This window comes from Arvicola amphibius, chromosome 9 (assembly GCF_903992535.2).
Source record: "Arvicola amphibius chromosome 9, mArvAmp1.2, whole genome shotgun sequence".
Lineage (NCBI taxonomy): Eukaryota > Metazoa > Chordata > Mammalia > Rodentia > Cricetidae > Arvicola > Arvicola amphibius.
In genome coordinates, this window is record NC_052055.2 from 48,775,504 (window position 1) to 48,794,324 (window position 18,821).

The window sequence follows — 18,821 nt, forward strand, 5'->3', positions numbered from 1 at the left end:
TAAGTAAAATTATGACTGAACCCCATTTTCAGAAGTACACAAGGAGGTGCTAGCAGAATGGGGTATATAATTAAACACACTTCAGAAATGGCTTAACTACATCTAAAATCAGTATTCCTTAGGAAGAAACGAGAAATAGCAAAATGGTTCAACATGCAGTTTGTCTGTTGTATATTTTGGTTATATTTCTTCTACATTTTGCATATCTAAACTGTCACCTAATGTTAGAGACAAATTTTAGGATTTCTGATGGAAACAAAATTTTGTCACTTATGCGGCAGCAGTTCTTAGTGGGGACAGTAGTAGCACTCACCGTTTGATGCTGTAAAGTCAATAGCCACGGTGAAGTTGATCTGCGTTCTAGAACAGAAGCAAATAAAAATCGCTAAGCAAGCAGCAGGACCTCGGAGGTCATCGTCCATTCTTGTTACATTTTTAGTGTAACGAATTTTCCTAAGTGTTGAATTTGAACAAATACAGCATATGCTAGACAGCATTGAATAGGCAAATTTACTAGGTATGTGTGTTAAAAATATCTTTGTTATCGCAATATTGTAAAACAAAAAAAAAGTCGTTTGAACAAGCTTGGACTGCTTTTGGAGCTCAGTAACCATGTGCGTGACAGAGTGAAGAGTCTAAACAAACAGCCGTGAGGTTCACGTACAGTACTCATAGCTAATTGCTGCTTTTGAAAACATCAGTAAAACTGTCACACACCCCTACAATCTCAGTCCTTAAACTAACTTTCAAAAGTCCTGAAGATAGAATCCTCCTCTACATTTCTGAAAACTGAAATAGCTCAAGAGACAGTCTATAAGTTGGCATGGTAACCTGCACATACTTACAATTTTTTGGTAAATATAGTGGTAAGAAATGTGTATAATTTTAATTTTAAGCTTTAGTCAATACATTACTTGGTTAGTTTGTTGACCTTTTAAATAAGTTAGCTGTTTTCTTTCCTTCTCTCCCTTCCTCCCTCCCTCCCTCCCTCCCTCCTCTCTCTCTCTCTCTCTCTCTCTAGCTCTTCCTTCAATTCTTTTGTTCTATTACAAACTAAATGAGTGGCATTTCACTTTTTGCTACACTCATAACTATTTATATTTATAATAACATTCCTTTCTTTCCAAAGACAAAAGTCACAGTAAGTGGCAGTGTCATTGTGTCAATAATAGTGCAGCCCTATCTGTGAATCTCCCTTTCTTGTGTTACCTAAATAGCACTTCATTGATGTGGGAAGTCCTTCTGTATATACGTTGCTTTTATTGGTAAATGAATAAAGAAGTTGTTTTGACCTTTGATATGGTAGAGTAGAGCTAGGTGGGGAAGTCTGAACTGAATGCTGGGAGGAAGAAGGCAGAGTCAGGGACACCTGAGGGAAAGACACAAACCACCAGTCGAAACCTTGCTGGTAGGCCATGAGCCTCATGGTAAAATATAAAATAATAGAAATGGGTTAATTTAAAAGATAAAGGAGAGCTAAAAATATGCATAAGGTAATAGGCCACGCAGTGTTGTCATTAATACAGTTTCTGTGTGATTATTTCGGTTCTGGGCAGCTGGGAACAAACAGGTGGCCTTCCTACAACACTTCATTAAAGGAAAATAAGCACTTCCTTGAAGAGCACACTTAGCATATTTTAAAGACTTGAATTATTTCTTGTAAAAAACATACCCTTGACAAACTGAACTATTCAAAGTCTGGATGATGCCGATGATAACAATGATGTCTACCTTGTCCATCCTGGCCTGGATAGGACTTAGATATGAATGGATTCTGGCTCTAGAACTAAATCATCAAGCCCCATCACACTTCACTAACAAGCATTCCTTTCCCTTTTCAGATTCAGCCTCAAAATTCCTGCATGCCATGCTGAGATTGACTCAAATGCACACCGCTCCCCAGAGAATGATCAACTTCACATATTTATATATAACAAAGTCAATGGAGATTCCTTTTATAGCCACTTGGTAACATTTTACTTAGAGCAGAAATCAGGTTTAGAGGCTAGGAATCGAGGCTCACAGGGGGTTTCATTCTAATCAGCATGAATCAAAATGAGCAGTTTTGAGAGAAGTAACACAGTGGGCCTTTGGGGAGAACATTCTAGATAACTAACTCCCTTTTCGGTGCTAAAAGGAACAACTGCCCACAGCCCACTGGTATGTCATGGTAACCGACAGTAATACAGGGTAACATGTGATACAGAAGGAGCAGGGCTGAGTCTGCAAGAGCTGGATTTGAGTCTCAGAAACTCACTTGTGTCCTTGGCCAAATTTCAATATTCTTAGAGGGCAGTCTCACAGTAAGAGCAAATAACAGAAAGAGACAAGGGAAGTGCTGTATACATAAGACATATTCCATGTAAGTAATTTACACATTAAATATACATATAAATATATGTATTATGATACATAGTTACATAGGTTATATCCATTAGTCTAACAATATTTTCATAAGAACGCAATCCTTTCTTAAAAAATATATTTTACATTTAAGGAAACTGAGCTCAAAAAACTCAATCGTTTTCTATACCACCAACAAACGCCAGCATTAGAATGTAAATTAACATCTTTCCAAGGACAGATGTCCTTAATAATAGATACTAGGACATTATCATAGGCTTGATATAAATTTGCCTTCTACTGAGTATGCTATCAATACTAATCTCAGAAGCACCTGCATGTCTGTTATTCCAGTGGAAACTGGTTAGGCATAAAAGTAACCCCAAGCACTGAGAACACATCCGTTTAGCATATTTTTAATACCAAATTAGAATTCTACATTGTGGCACAATCTTCCCTAGATTGTAGGACCAGACACCTCTCCCTCCCCCGCACCCGTCTCTCTCTCTCTCTCTCTCTCTCTCTCTGAGTGTGGTAGAAGTGTGAGTATGTGTGTACATGTATCCACACACTCTTGCTTGGTGTAGTTGACAATGGCTGGGTTCATTCATTGCCCTCCACTTTATTTTCTCAGATAAATTCTCTCAGTGAACTTCCAGCTTACCATTGTAGCTAAGTAAGAAGCCAGAACCCCCCCCCCCCCAGGCATTCACCTGCCTGTCTCATTCCCCCAGTGCTGGAGCCGCAGAAGTATGCTGCCATCCCTTTATGCCTGGCAGAGGATGCAAACTCAAGTTCTCACGCCTCTGCAGCAAACGCTTTTCCCATGAGCCATCTCACCAGCCCTCCAACTCTCTCTGTGCGCTGGAATCTCGCTGTGCTTCCGCATTCGTGAGTAATTTTATTCTATGGTTGTTTCTCATTCTTTCATCATGATAACATCCAAACACATCACAAAACAGCTTCTTAAACCGTGATTCTCAGAGCAAACCCCACAACAGTTACAGCAAGCAAGGTCCTCCCATGGCCGTTGCATCTATCTAAGCAAAGAGGACAGCTGTGACCACTAGCTACAGAGCTATGCGGCACAGGAGAACAAAAAATAGAAAAGAGAAGTATTTAGAACTAAAGTAACATACCCAAACACAGAGCAGTTTATTTTAAAATATTAATAAATTGCTAAAATAATTTTTTAAAAAAACTAAAAAGAAAAAAAGCACGGAGATTTAAAGGGAGAAAGAGAAAGGAACAGACACATGGAGAGTTAGTGAGAGAGAAAGAGATAGAGATAGATACATAGGGAGGAATGGAGAGAGTGGGAACAGAGAGGGATACATGGGGTAGTGGTTAATACCTTACAAACTAATCATTTAACCCAAAGATTATTTCAAAGGCCCAGGATTCTCTACGACAGAGTAGAAAGGCTTGATGCACTTAGCACTGAATGGTAACTAATAATCATGGAGTAATAACAGAGACAGTCAAGGACTACAGAGGAATCCTCGATGTATATTGATTAGCTGACTGATGGTAAGATGTGACTAACTCCTGCTTTCCGTGAACTCCCTCCCATTGTTTGCTCTGCCTCCGTGTGTTCAGATCGGAATGGAAACGTTATGCCTTACTACACAGGCACCTGTTGGTAAGGATGCCTGCCATTATCTGAAAAACAGAGCAAATAAAACAAAACAACAACAGCAGCAAAAGCTAAAAGTTCAGCAATCATCTTCCAATTGCCAAGAGCTGTGCGAAGTGATGGAAAGTCCTGGAAGCAAAGGAAATACCAGCTTTGAACTCAGCATGCTTAGCATTCCAATGTTGGTTTATCGAGGTCAACGGCAACAACAGTCCAGCATTTTTATCAGTGAGTTCATTCTTCTGAGTGCTGCATGCATGTATGCATAACATGATGTATGTTTAGTATGCCCACAGTCACATTCTCCATGTTTATGAAATATTAGTGAAACAATTTCCTAAGGAAAGACAGTGGAAATGAGGCTGTCAAGAAGATTTCTTGAAGGCTTTGAGAAATTGTTTCTTTTTCTATCAAGTAAGCCGAACATCGTCTGTAACTGCATTTTTTATCTCCGTTGGTTATCAGTGTTTGGAGCTTAGTGACAGAGAAAAAGAATCAAACATGAACTCACATGAGACGACTCCTGATGGAATATCCACACAAGGATCAGGTATGAATTCTTGAACTATTGCACTTAGAAGTTTTGTTTAAGAAACAGACAAAAGAAAGCGGGATTTCCAGAACCGTGGCCAACGGTGCTTTTCTGGAATACCCAAGCGAGGTCTCCTGGCAAAGGGTGCCCATTAGTATCAACATCGCACATGCTGAGGTCTGTGAAGTCGCGCACTTAACAGGTGTCCCCATCTTACGTCACCACCTTCCTGAAGTTGTGAAAGTCAGGAGAATCCCCCGGCACAATGGGCAGAGGGTATCACACGCGATGAGAGCTCTGCACGTGACCCCGCCTCTCAGATGTTTGCAGTAGTTACCGTGAACTAGCTATCATGAGCGAACACGGGCATGCGCAGGACTGTTTGCACTTATTCCCTGACTCAAGTCCCGTCCAGTTGCACAAACTAAACACTATGAATCCTCAAGGTGGAGCCCCCCATCCCTGTTTAAGTTAATTTGATTAAACACTGATTGTCATTCTGTAGCTGTCAGGATCCAGACCTGCCCACCTCCAGAGCAGCCTCCAGGCATGGAGTCATCAGGACCAGGCTTCTGCCTGCTTTACTAATATGCAGTCTGGTTTACACTTTGGTTTGGTCACCTGCTCTGACCCCCTGAGTTATTGCCTTAAGCACTGCTACCCAGACTTGTCCTCCTTGATCCTATTTCAGTATGAGCTAAACCTTGAAGCCTCTTTTTGCCACAGCTTTTCCTTTTTCTTTAAAAAGTAACCAACGATTAACTTGACAAACAGAAAACTCCCTGACTCAATCAACGCTTCTTCTTTAAAACTTCCAGCTTCCTTTGGAGGCTGGAAAGGTGTAGACTGGCTAGGAGCACACACCGCTCTTCCAGAGGACCCAGATTCAGGTCTCAGCACCTATTCACATACTTAAAATAAAATTGAGACCTCCTGCTTCCCAAATACTGGCCCTGATTGCCCAGAGAAAAGCAGATTTTCATACAAATGCAGATTCCAATGGACTTTGGGAAGGCTGCATTACTTCGGGACTCCCTCCTTGTAGGAGCACAGTATCTTCATTGTACCCCAGCTTGAAAAGACTTTAAGTATTTTGTTCTTTAGAAACCCTGTCACAGATGTTCAGCATCTGGATCTAAGACACTTCTATGAACACCAGAGTGTGCTGTGCTGATCAAATTTCTGGTTTTACCTGAGATTTAGAGGTTGCCCCTCAAAATTTGACCTCCCACCTGAGATTTCTTTTCCTTCATGTCAGCTACTAGGTATGAACCTGCTCAACCCAAGACAGCACCACAAATGGTCTGTAGCACACTTAAGTGCTGCCTCCCTCAAATGGAAAAAGGAACAACCCCTGAGGGATGACGTCATTCTCTGTCCACAAAGATGCAGCTTCATAAATCAACAGCTGCTCTGCTTTTTCTGGATTTTGCGCATTGAGCTCTTTTTATTAAAATTTGTTTTAATTAAAATATAATTACATTAATGTCCCCCTTCTCTGTTCCCTTCCAACCTCTCCCATTCTCTTTCCTGCTCCCTCTCAAATCGATAGCCTCTTTTTAATTATTGTTATTACATGTATGTGTGCATACATATCTAAACACAATTTGTCAACTCCCTTGAGGGAGCCTTGTGAGTATATGATTTCAGGGCTGGCAATTAAGCACTTAGCAGGTTCATCCCTGGGAGAGGTTATTTTCCCTTCCCTCAGCAGTCGTTAGATACTTCTAGTTCTTTTTCTAGGGGGTGAGACCCCCTGAGATGTCTCCCTCCAGTGCCATTCAGGTCTTGTTTAAAGGGCCATATTGTTAGGATGCCATGGCTATAGTTTCCCTGTGGTTGGTAGGAGACAGCAGATACCCCAGTTGTCTGGCTTTTTCAGTCTGTCTAGTCCCTTTTTGATGATGTCATACAGGAGCCATAACGGTCAGGGCTATGCTGCAGAGTTCAAGGTTTTAAACACAACACTGAGGCTACAAAGTATAATTTCACAAGACATTGAAAATGTCTTGCCTCCTTTTTAAATGATAGTTTAAAAAGTATCCCATAAGTAATATCAAAACAAACAAAAATGAACCCCTGGTTCGAAACTCAAGCACTACTAAAAAAAAAAAAAAAAAAATTCTGTTTGAAATGAAATGAGTGATGGAGAGAAATTTTTCCTAGTATAAAAACATTGAGTTTTCCATCATAGAGCAGAGCCTGGATCCCAGAATCACAGCAAGCTAGGGGGTTGTGAACACAAATCTTTGCCCAAACCACCAACTCTCCACGACATGACTTTATAATATACTAAATAGGTGCCAGTCTTTTAGAAGCAATGGTTCTCAACCTGTGTGCCTAGACCCCTTTGTGGGTCAAATATCAATTATCCTGCATGCTACAGGCCACAACATTATACTGTAATTGCTCAGCCATCTTTTCATGAGCGACATATCAGAACCAAAGAGTCTGGTAAAAGTTAAACCAAAAGGCAAGGCTTTTTGGTGTTATTGCTTTGTGAATAAGTGTCTGGCCTTTGCTGTAGATTTTTCGCCGTAGCTAACTCCCTTTCTGCTACATAGTTGGGAATTAATTCCCTAGTTCAGAACAGTTTCCCAGTGCCAGGTCTTGGTCCTCTCTCCTAAGTAAACGCAGAGATCTGCCTTCCTGTAATAATCTTTATCAGCAGGAATTTGGTCAGAGTTTAGGGTCCAGGCAAAGAACATCCATCTAAGATATTCACAGATCTCCAAGGACATAGAATTACTACCTGCCCAAGCTGCTGCTCTGGTTTTACCCCACAACCGAACAGCTGATAACAGCATAGTCTGAAACTGATAATGTAGAGGCCTGAGTCTCTTCTTCACTTAAAGAACTAAGTATAACTCCAGACCTAGGCCTGTAGAAACTGCAGCTATGTTATCTGATTAAACACTATCAACTTCTCCCTGACTGTTTACGTAGGTTGCCTAGTTACCTGGTATCCTTATGCATACTGGGAGAAAAGAAGCGGTGCGCTGATTTAAACAATCTGTACCCTCTTCATAATTTTACTAGAAATAAACCTTTTAGCTCTTTACTAACCACCTAAAAATGTAGCGTAGTGTACTAGCATTACCCTCTAGAATTTCCTGATGATTTAATCCCTTTCTTACTAACTTTCCCCATTAAGGAGTTCACTAGACGTTCACTAGCCACTCCGATGGTTCGATCTCTCTCTCTCTCTCTCTCTCTCTCTCTCTCTCTCTCTCTCTCTCTCTCTCTCTCTCTCTCTGTGTGTGTGTGTGTGTGTGTGTGTGTGTGTGTGTGTGTGTGTGTGTGAAAACCCTTATCTGTTTTTCTATGGGGTAAAAGAATTCCAACCCTGGAACTTGCTAAGGCTGGAGAATTTCTGGTTTTAAGAGTATATATGACTGGGAACATTTGTAATGGAAAGAACTAGGGATGATGTAGAAGAAAGAGCAAGAGAGAGCAAGGGAGAATTGTTAGAAATGAGAAAGAAGAGAAGGAAGAAGAATAAAGAAACATGGATGGACGCTTCCTGCTGTGAGTAGATTTCTTGCTCCTCAGATCTTTACCTGTAGATTTCTAGCCCCCCTTTAGCTATCTGTGGTGTCTTTAATTGTATCCTGTAAGGGAGTCTTAAAGGTTAAAAAATTTTAGACTACCATTACCTGCATATCAGATATTATTATTATTATTATTGCATTACTATTCATAACAGTAGTGAAATTACAGTTAAAAAGCAGCAATGAAATCATTTTATGGTAGGGGTCACCACAACATGAGGACCTGTATTAAGGGGCTGAAGCATTAGGAAGGTTGAGAAGCACTGCTTTAAAGGTCATGGAATACTGAGTATCTGTGTGTAATAAATAGATCTACAACCTGCAGAAGGCACTTTCGAGAAGCAAGCCCGGGCTTTTCCAGGCTCATGTTAATCCTTTCCTCTCATGAGACACAGTTCTCTTTATTCTGCCTTAAGATTTGCTTTTCTTTAATCCTCTCCGTGCTTGCTGGCTAGCGTTCAGGGTCAAGCAATGAATGACAACCACTGCATTCAGCAGGGGATGAACCGCTGGAAAGAGCTTCAAAAGACATCCTGTGACCTTCCAAGGCAAGGTCTGCATGGTGGTGTCAACAGGAGCAGGGATGATTTTTCCACCTGCTTCTGCCTCCAGTCCTTGATTAGTCCTTTTTTCATCTCAGTTTTCTGGCCCCAACCTCTAATTGCTTCCCAGAGTGGAAGTCTTTTCCAGATAGAAGCAGGCTCTCCACAGCTGTTCTTTCAAATGGATGATTATAACCCCTCTACAGAAGCTCACATACTTCAGAGAGAATTCCCCTTTAGAGAGATGATTGACCCCCGGTTAGCAGCAGAGGGTTTACAGTGCTTTGAGAGCCCTCTGCCGCATCCCCCCCACCTTCCTTCCCTCTTCTGTTCTCTTGGCTGTTTATACTCTCACTGTGCACCATGACTGAGAAACTGCCCAACACAAATAAGATTAGCATCTTTTCTTATGACACATCTCCACCATTCCCCTGAGTAAGAAACAGAGGGTGCTGAACACGCTATCTGTAGAAAGACAAGCCAAGGGTGGAGGACAATGCCAACCACGAGGCTAGACCTCCCTTGACTTCCAAGCCCATTGTCATATCTACTTTGTTAACTTTAAATATTTTACTTTTGCTGTTTCAAATTGGCATGCAGAGGAATGGTTTCCATATGGGATTTTCATTCATATATCACTTTGTTTGACCGTCTCCCAAGTTCTCCCTCTAAATATACAAATTTTGAATCAAGAATTAACAAAATCAAGTTTTGAGACGTCTTTTAATGTGCGTAAAGGTCTCTTTCCTAACTGTTGCTTTAGATGAGCTAAGAAAGCATTCCCTGTCAGTTTATAGAAAGAAGGCAGTTTTTATTAGATTTATCTCCATTCGCTGCTGCAGGGTTTAGCTTTCTGCTGCTTTGATGAGAAACAAAGCACTTGGATGCCCCTACAAGAAATCCTAATTTAAAAAAAAAAGTCCTAGGCATGCATATTCAAACAAGAAATCAGATTAGAAAAAAAACTTATAGTATTGCCTGGGAAAGCATGCTCCCCGAGGCAACCTTCTAAGTAACGCTGTATATTTTATAAAACCAAGGCAAACATTTTATTGCATTTTTGAAACAGCTTTAAATATTTTTAAAGAAAACTATCATGGGACTGATTTGTAAATTCTCTTATACTCAACTAGCTGTTCAGACAACAAAGTCAAGGTGTTCACTCTGGCCTTTAAAAGGAACTGATTAAACCCGGCAGTGGTGGTGCACGCCTTTAAACCCAGCACTTGGGAGGCAGAGGCAGGCAGATATCTGTGAGTTCGAGGCCAGCCTGGTCTATAGGGCAAATTCCGGGACAGTCAGGGCTATACAGGGAAATCCTATCTTGAAAACAACAACAACAACAAAACAAAAAAAGGAACTGATTAATACATGGGTAGCCCTTTCTCTCTCTCTCTCTCTCTCTCTCTCTCTCTCTCTCTCTCTCTCTCTCTCTCTCTCTTCTCCCATAAAGAATTTAATTTCTTGTAACTGGGACTAATAACACTTTGTCTATAATCTTTACAAGGTTAAGGACCAAAATTAAGATGTGGGCAGAGTGAACAGAGATGTCTGAAAGCAACGGTTACCTCCAAGTGGAACTTAGTTAAGGAGGAACCTCGCTGACTTTGTTCATTCACATTTCTCTGTTCTCTCCATGTCTTTGAGAGCTGAAGTTGCCACCATTAAAATTATAAAAAGCAAATGCAATAAAGTATTTTGGTATTTTAAACCCACTGATAGCTAAGGAAACAGTGGCTAGTATTACTGAGGGTTAGACCTACACAAAATTCAATCCCACATTTACTTCGAAGCAGGTATCATTATTTTTATTCCTACTTATTGGAAACAGAAACAGGTTCTGGTGGGAAGAGGTAGGCCTGCTGTTTGAAACATGCAGTCAACTTGAGACTCATGGCCACAATTATGCACTACTGGAAGCCCCAGCAACCCCCTCTTAACTCTGCTGAATTATTCGAATTCTGTCTCAGAATTTATCCACACAGGATCTTTCCAATGCTACGCCATCCCACTCTTTCTTTCATGACAGAAATAAAATCAGCAGTTCATACCTCAATCTCAGTATTCTGTCCTCCAGTAGCAACAATTTCTGGTAGAGGCAGAAAAATTTTTATACTTTAATTTTTTTATTTATTTATTTATTTTTTTTTGGTTTTTTGAAATAGGGTTTCTCTGTAGCTTTGTTGCCTGTCCTGGAACTAGCTCTCGAAGACCAGGCTGGCCTCGAACTCACAGAGATCCACCTGCCTCTGCTTTCTGAGTGCTGGGACTAAAGGAATGCACCACCACCCCCTGGCTTTAATTTAATAAGTTTTATTATCTTTTAGAATATACGTACTTCAATATCAAGTATGCATAAAGCAAACTTTCTGGGAGTTTTAATGCGAACAACAGTAATACACAATCTGAAATGCATTTTACTCCAAAGTACTAGAGAAATACCAAATGAGAGCCCTCTCCTCTTCCATCACTCACGGGTGAGATTGGTAAGTAACGTAGTCTCTGGCAATTAACTTTTTGTGCCCCGGCTGTATTATAAAGGGTACTTCCTGAAGCATCAGTAGCCAGCCGGCACACAGTCCAGTGTTATATAGCTTTGAGGCAATGTAAAGGTTTTACATTTTAAAAGGCATGCTTAGATTTCCTTGGTTCATTTTTACTATCCCACAAACCTTGCATACAACTCAGCTATTTTTTATCTTCTCTTTCTTTACTTCTTAACTAATTTTCAATTAATGAATTATTTTGGTGATGTTCTAAGACAAGAAGGTAAAGGCAGATACAGGAGTTTGTAACTTGGCCAGTGGTCATCTGTGTTTAGAATCTGATCATAGCCTTGAGTGTTGGGTTATTGTTCTTAGTGTTACCCAGTGAACAAAGGCCAGGCCATGGGGGTTAACTATAGAGGAACCTCTTTTGACATGCGCTGAAGAGGGTTCAGACCAGGGCAGAAGGTCTGGGAAGGACAGCAAGGTGTGGCTGTGAAGTCTCTGCTCCAAGCTACCCTCTTAGACTGTCTTCAGTGAAAATCCCCAACCCTTCAATGGACCTGAAGAAGAGTGGGAGGAAGAGTGGGAGGAAGGAGCCTACAAACCTTTTTTCAAGTCTTCTCAACAAAGGTTTCTGTGGAGACACAGAACTGACTAAAATGACAGTGGATAGGTGCTGGGGAAGGAGAAGGACTCATCTTTGAGGGCCTGACTACTAGTCAGTTGCCCATGTTCCCGTGGATGGCCCCACATACGTACAGCACTAATTGTACTTCTGACGGGATTAAATTTCCTATAATAAAGAAGAAGGCATCATGTAGGAAGGGGATATGTTGTGAGGGGGGTTCAGGGGAGGCTTGGGGGAAGTAGAGGATTGGAATTAGATATGATCGTATGTCATGTATACATGCATGGAATTCTAAAAGAATACATTTTAAAAATAAAAATAAGTTAAAAAAGGACAGTGACCTGTTTAATTAGCAAATTTTTCAAAAAGGGACACTATTCAGTTTGGCAATCATTCATACACAGATGTTAGCAATGTGAGCCAGTACATCTTTTTAGCAATATAATCAATACAAAATGAATGGTAAGAACATATTCCAGGTGATCTTGTAGCATCTCCTTTATGCAGCGAAATAAAGACATTCTTGTTGCAGTGTAGGAAAAACTGTAAACCATAGTTTTCTGTAGTAGCCTTATTCTTATTTTTTTTCAAATGGATTTATTTGAAGGAAGTATCTGTCCTTGGTAGTTTTATGTCAGCTTGACAAAAGCTAGAGTCATTTGAGAGGAGAAAACCTCAAATGACTCTATAATACCAGGCTATAGGCAGGCTTGTAGTGTATTTCCTTAGTGATTGATGAAGGAGGGCCCAGTCTATTGTAGGTGGGGCCATTGCTGGGTAGGTAGTCCTGGGTTCTATAAGAAAGCAGGCTGAGCAAGTCGCGAAGAGCAAGCCAGTAAGCAGGAGCCCTCCGTGGCCTCTGCATCACCTCCTGCCTCCAAGTTAAAGCTCCCACCTTACTTCCTTCGGAAACTCTTTCCCCTACAAGCTGCTCTTGGTCATGGCATTCTGTGATAGCAATAGAAGCCCCAACTGAGAAAAAAATGCAAAGGCTTGTGTTTCTGTGAAGGTGTGAAATAAAAATGCATCAATGTAGTCAAAAGCAGAGCCCAGGATAATGGCTTAGCAGGTAAATGTGCCTGCTGCTAAGCTTAAGGCCTTGAATTCCATCCCTGGAGTCCCCAGTGGAAAAGGACAGAACCAATTCTTACAAGTTGTCCTCTGAGTTCCCCCATACAGGTTCTGTGGCATATGTGCACTGCCTTAGCACAAATGCAAACATTAATAAATTACATATGCATTCATAGTATATATACATATGTATGTATATATAATGTTCAAAGGTGGTTATCAACTTGTTCCTGTGGTTATGACGACGATCTATACAGAAAGAAATGCTGTGTGAGTTTTAGAAGATGACTTACCCTCCTTTAATATAGTCCAGGAAGGAGACTTCTGTTTCCACCAAGAAAGACAGTAAGGTTACCTAGAGAGGGATAGGGGGAGGGGAAGAAAGAGGGGGAAGGAGAGAAAGGGAGAGGGAGGGAGGAAGGGAGGGAGGGACAGAGAGAGAGAGAGAGAGAGAGAGAGAGAGAGAGAGAGAGAGAGAGAGAGAGAGAGAGAGAGAGAGAGAGAGAGAGAATCTGAATTACTTGTCAGTATTGACTGCAATCCCAGCCTGGATATGGACAGTTTTCTACTAAAGAGAATATATTATTCCCTAAGATTTTAAAATAACAAAAGACATTATTATTTATTAAATCTGCCAGGACACGCATTTGAGGTTGTCAGAAGGAAAGGGATGAAAGGCAGCATTCACTATCTGACTCCTCTCCGTGACTGTGAAGAACAGCGTGGAAGTCACCTGTAGGGACACTGTGCTGTTTCCCACTGTAGATTAGATTAGGAAAGACAGAAGAGCTGGAGAGCAGTTACAGCCACATGTGGACCCGCCAAGGTGAGCTGTGCAAGAAACAGTCATTTCTGCCACTGGACTCTAACAAGGTCATCTAATATTTGAACCATTCCATTATGATTAATACAAAACTTTTAAAGAAAATGAAGAAAACTTAAGGCTTTGTTTCTTCTGAGTAAAGTTAATTTTAGGAAAAATTACTTAGTTTTTTTTAATCTGAAAGTAGCACGCTCTTGATTTTTTCCATCTTTTGATTGCCCTTGCCCTATGGCCCAGGCCTGACCTCCCCCAGCATCCCCAGGACTGATATTTGAGATTCCATCAGTGAGAGTACTGGCCTCCTAGGTCAGGCTTAGGAATCACTGAGGAATGCAGTCCTGAGGTTGGCCTTGGCTGGATTCACCACAGTGAATTCCACTGAATGGAGAGGTCAGCACAGCCCCTCTGCTTCCCTAGGCAGAAACCAGCAGAGTCCAGGCAAGGCCTCTGGCTCTATTCTCCAGAACCACCCTCCTAGGAAGACAGTGCTTCCAGCCCATGCCTTTGTTGTGAGTTGCTAAGTGATGTAAATCTCTTTCTGAGATGATCTCAGTACCGTCCAAACTGTTAAGTCTGTTATGCCGTTTCTGATCTGTGCCTTTAACCAACACCGTTAAAAACGACTTACAGTTCCTGAATTGGTGTATTTCTTCTTTTTTCCTTTCTTTTTGGGGTTCACCACCTTGAAAAGCAAATCAAACAATTAAAATGTTAGCTTCCCCCAGATTAAAAACACACGTGTTCCAGCTTGCTACGTTCACTTCTTGCACAATCTCAGGGCAGCGCCTTTACGGTAACTCTTGGGTAATCACTTGGCCAAGTTCCTGTTAAAAATCTCCAGTGGACACCTTTAAAACAAGTCCCTTGTTCCTGATAGCTTTCATTCACTCTGTTTTGATTACCTAGGATCATGCGTATACTTTATGAAGATCTGTATTGTATGTATGTTTGTGTTTATGCACTTATGTAAGAGGATGGGAATGATTGTGTGAGGATGTGTTTGTGTGTGTGAGTGTGTGTGTGTGTGTGTGTGTGTGGCTGTCTGACACATGCATGAGGGTGCTCTAGACAAAGCTGCCCCTTCACACTGAACCTCCTGCATGCCTGACCAGAACCTCACTGAGAGTGGAGAGGTGGTATGACAGGTCAGACGGTGCGGAGGTTCCTCATCTTGTGTTCTTGCTGAGTCTTTTTCAGGTTGAACTCGAATTCAAACTGCTTGATGGAAAATCCCGAGGAAAATTACCCCATTGTATTCTAACACTCAAGGCCAAGATGCCCCAGCTAACTTGACTTCTGGGAAACTGCTTGCTTCTTTGAAGATCCCTGTCACTGCTGAGTAGGACAGCAGGCATTTGTAGGCAAGATGTAGTTCTTGTCTTAAAAAATCCTTTCCTCTGGACACTTGAGGCTACCCCTGGTCCCTGAATACGTAAGTGTAGTCCCAGCTGGCTGGAATAAAGACTTTCAATTGGCTATACACTGTGTCTGAGTGGTCATCTTTGGTGTGCTCCCCGTAACAGTGGAAATGTTGCAAGTCCAGAGCCGAATTGTCTTGATCCTCTCAATAGATGTTCGTTGGCCTCCACTGAACCTGACCTAACAGCTTTGTGGACATTAGGTGAATCAGTTTGGTTTGTATAAACAATGGTATGTATAAACAAGGCACTACTTATCCTTTGTGATCTTAACGTCTCAGACCCCTGCCTTCCAACAACCACAAAACAAAGCATCCTGCCAAAAGTGTCTAAGGCTTACAATAAAGGTGTTTTCCACTTGCCTGTGTACCATGTCTCTGATGCTTCCACCAAGATATTTTCTTTTTACTGTGCACTCAAACTTAATTTTTAGTAATAGCGTATTGTTTTGGGAAACTGAATTTACTACTATTCACTGAGCCAACCTGCAACACTGGGTTTTTTTTTTTTTTTTTTTTTTTTTGGCATATTGTAGGAGATCCAACTCAATGCAATTAATAAAAAAAAGACTTTATAGAATCTTATACAAACATTATCTAACATTAACATCAGGTCTACTAACATATTCTTTTTTAAGTCTTCATTTATGACTTTCTCTGTTATTATAAAAAAACTTCATGAAACGTCATCCACTTTAGAACACAGAACCTGGGGAAAGCTGCATCTATGTTCCTGGGCCATCGTCACTGAGATCTGGCTCCAGAATAAATGATCTCTTTTCACTTTGAGGTCAGAAATGTGCTCTGCAATGAGAGTGCTCGAAGAGACAGGAAGAGGGCATGAGATCCCGTCGAGCTGGAGTTACAGGCAATTGTGGGTGCAGGGAATAAAAATCAGTTCCTGTGGAGGAGCAACGAGTGCTCTGGACCACGGAACCCTCTCGCCAGTCTCAGACATGTCCTCTGGATTAAACGAGGCCTTCAAGATCAAAGTATCTAAATAATAATACATTCCTTGAAAAGAATCATAAACTGCAACCCGGTGGTGGTAGCAGATACTTGAAAAAGATGAGACAGGAGGATTGTGAAATTGAGGCCAGTCTGGGTTACAAAGAGGGGAGATATCACTGTCCCCACCAAGATGGAAGAAAGGGAGAGACAGAAGAGGGATATAAAAAAGAAGGAAGGAAAAAATTATAGGTTGCTAAAGAAAATACCTAACTTACCCTTTATTAAAGCTTAACAGCAAAAATCACCTAATGAGACATACCAACACAGCTAGTGTTTATAATGTTATAATCACACATACAGGCACAACACAGTAGCTGGTAGGGATAGACTTGGGGACATACTACGGAGGGCCATAGGTAGGGATGAAAAGTGCACCAAAACCACAGTAAAGAAGCAACAAAAGAAAAGAAGTCCTTCCCCCTTTGGCTTCATACAACAAAGAGATCACGCTCAGGCCAGGTTGCAGAAAAAGACCCGAAACCTTTTCCCACCTGGGATTCATCCTAGAAACACATCATATGTGAGAAAAGCCTCAATGTACAAACAGGGGTGGCTGGAGCTGAGAAAAAAATAAATATCCTGTAAAGGGTCACACTTTTGGCAGCAACACTTTGGGGCTTTTCTCTCACCTCACTAGTTCAGTCGAACAATACGTTTACTAAAAACCTCTGCTAAGTTTCAAATGAACAGGTATATAAATATGATTGCAACAAGCAATAATATTCAAAATCTCATCTGTATGATTACAGAATGTCCTCATGCATAGTGAGTAAAGTCCCACAGCGTGACTGCTACTGGGCCACCCACAGTTCCATCAACAACCCTTTGCCAGTTCTCTGTAAGTAAGCCCAATAACTCCTTGATTCTGCTGCTGAACCCTGATGAAATTGAACTTTGGTTTGTGATTAGAACCAGATAAAGAGGGAGTAGAGATAGCTTACTCTTCCTTCCCGTGGGGAGATAACACTGAAAGCAGAGAGTAAATTCATTTGTTAATGCTATTGTGTCTCATTGTATCAAGAGCAAAAAAATATCAAAAGATGGAAAGATGGAAGTTGTTTTAGTAAAGAAGGATTTACGTATGAAGATTAAGATGAATGGATATTTACAGAGTGTAAAAAATGAAAAGCTTTTGCAAGTTATTAAGGTCTAAATAAGTTATATAAAGTATGTGAAGGATGAGACATAGAGATAATACGTGGGACATTAAGGTTTTTAAGATCTATGATCAACAATTATAAAAACTGGTGAAAATATATGCCAAATCAAAGATAATTTAGAAATATTTGGCTATTTAAATATTATACAGTAGTGAAAAGCACAGGACTGGTGGACTGATCTTCTGAGTGGTCAATGACCATACTTGGAGGCTATTCCAATGTGGTCAGAGGGACTGAATGGGAGAGTACTTTTCCCTTTGTCCTCAAAGGTCATTGAGGTCCCAGAGGGACTGTAGGCCATCTCTAGAAATGTCTACAACTGCGGAGAGTCAACTGTTCGGGTATTCAGAGAGGCCTTGGAGCTCCACTCAATGAATGCTAACCTGGTGCTCAATCTACAAAAAGAAGGATAAACACACAGGAGAAGTTTCTTCAGAGCTTCCAGAGGAAGCCACAGCCAGGCCAATCTAAGCCTTTGATTTATCCCTGCATAGACGACAACTGTTAAGAGAGAGATTGGAGGCATTAGAGACTCCTCATGAGTCCATGTGACTCCTGAGGACCAGACCCTCAACTGGCCTTAGCAGTTTAAAAAAAAAAAAAAAACAAGGGCCGGGCGGCGGTGGCACACACCTTTAATCCCAGCACTCAGGAGGCAGAGGCAGGCGGATCTCTGTGAGTTCGAGGCCAGCCTGGTCTACAAGAGCTAGTTCCAGGACAGGCTCCAAAGCTACAGAGAAACCCTGTTTCGAAAAACCAAAAAAACAAAGAAACAAAAAAAAAAACAAAAAAATAATTGTGGTTATCTACATAGTCTTAAACATCTAGCAGGAGAGTATAGCAAAGATTAAAATGTTCAGTGTGTTTCTCTGGCAATTCAAAGGATGACAGTTCTCAGACATTATTCTTAGATGCATGAAATGTTATCTGAACAACTACTTCTCATTAATGATTCTATCACATACACACATACACACACACACACACACACACACACACACACACACACCAGATATAAACAAGACCTTGGCTTACATCAGTAACTACAGTATCTATGCATACCTGAGAAAACAAGCCTGCCTATCTTCTTAAGCACAGAGGCCAAATCTAAAAGCTGTATTCTGCAACTATAGAACACCACCTCTTTCTAGAAGAGCACTCCTCACAGATATAATGTGTCAACCTATGCCCCAATTACATGTTCCCTGATTAAAGAAGGTGGTTATATACCCTGAAATCAAACTCTCAAATTTAGAAAATAATTCAGGACACCCAAGTTGTATCCTTGGAACTTTTCTGGACAATTTTATAAAAATTCTATTTCTCTTTAATTTAATTAAGTTCTCTTACAAAGCCTCCAGATGTTTGCTCCTTTTGCAGGATTCTGATGTAACAGAAACGTAATTACAGTTGTCCTATCTACAGTGTTCTGGTGTATGGTCCAGGCAGCTGTCTAAATATATTTTAGAATACTACACAAAACTCATGTTACTCATGATGTTTAACTGTTTATGTTCTCCATAAGGTTGTAATAGAAGAGGTCCAAATTCTGAATTTATAATGACCAATGAAAAATATTTCAAGCTCTTCCACTAAAACCAACACCGTGATTTATAAT

General features: G+C 40.8%; 1 protein-coding gene across 1 annotated transcript in view; it reads right to left on the minus strand.

Moving 5' to 3' along the window:
- Cpne8 (copine 8) overlaps positions 1-18,821 on the minus strand; it is a 191,898-nt gene that overhangs the window by 36,126 nt on the left and 136,951 nt on the right. Inside the window, exons 12-14 of the mRNA XM_038343526.1 lie at positions 14,244-14,297; positions 13,086-13,147; positions 314-360 (exon numbers count right to left, since the gene is read on the minus strand). Coding sequence (XP_038199454.1) covers positions 314-360; positions 13,086-13,147; positions 14,244-14,297 — 163 coding nt within the window. The remainder of the gene's footprint in view (positions 1-313; positions 361-13,085; positions 13,148-14,243; positions 14,298-18,821) is intronic.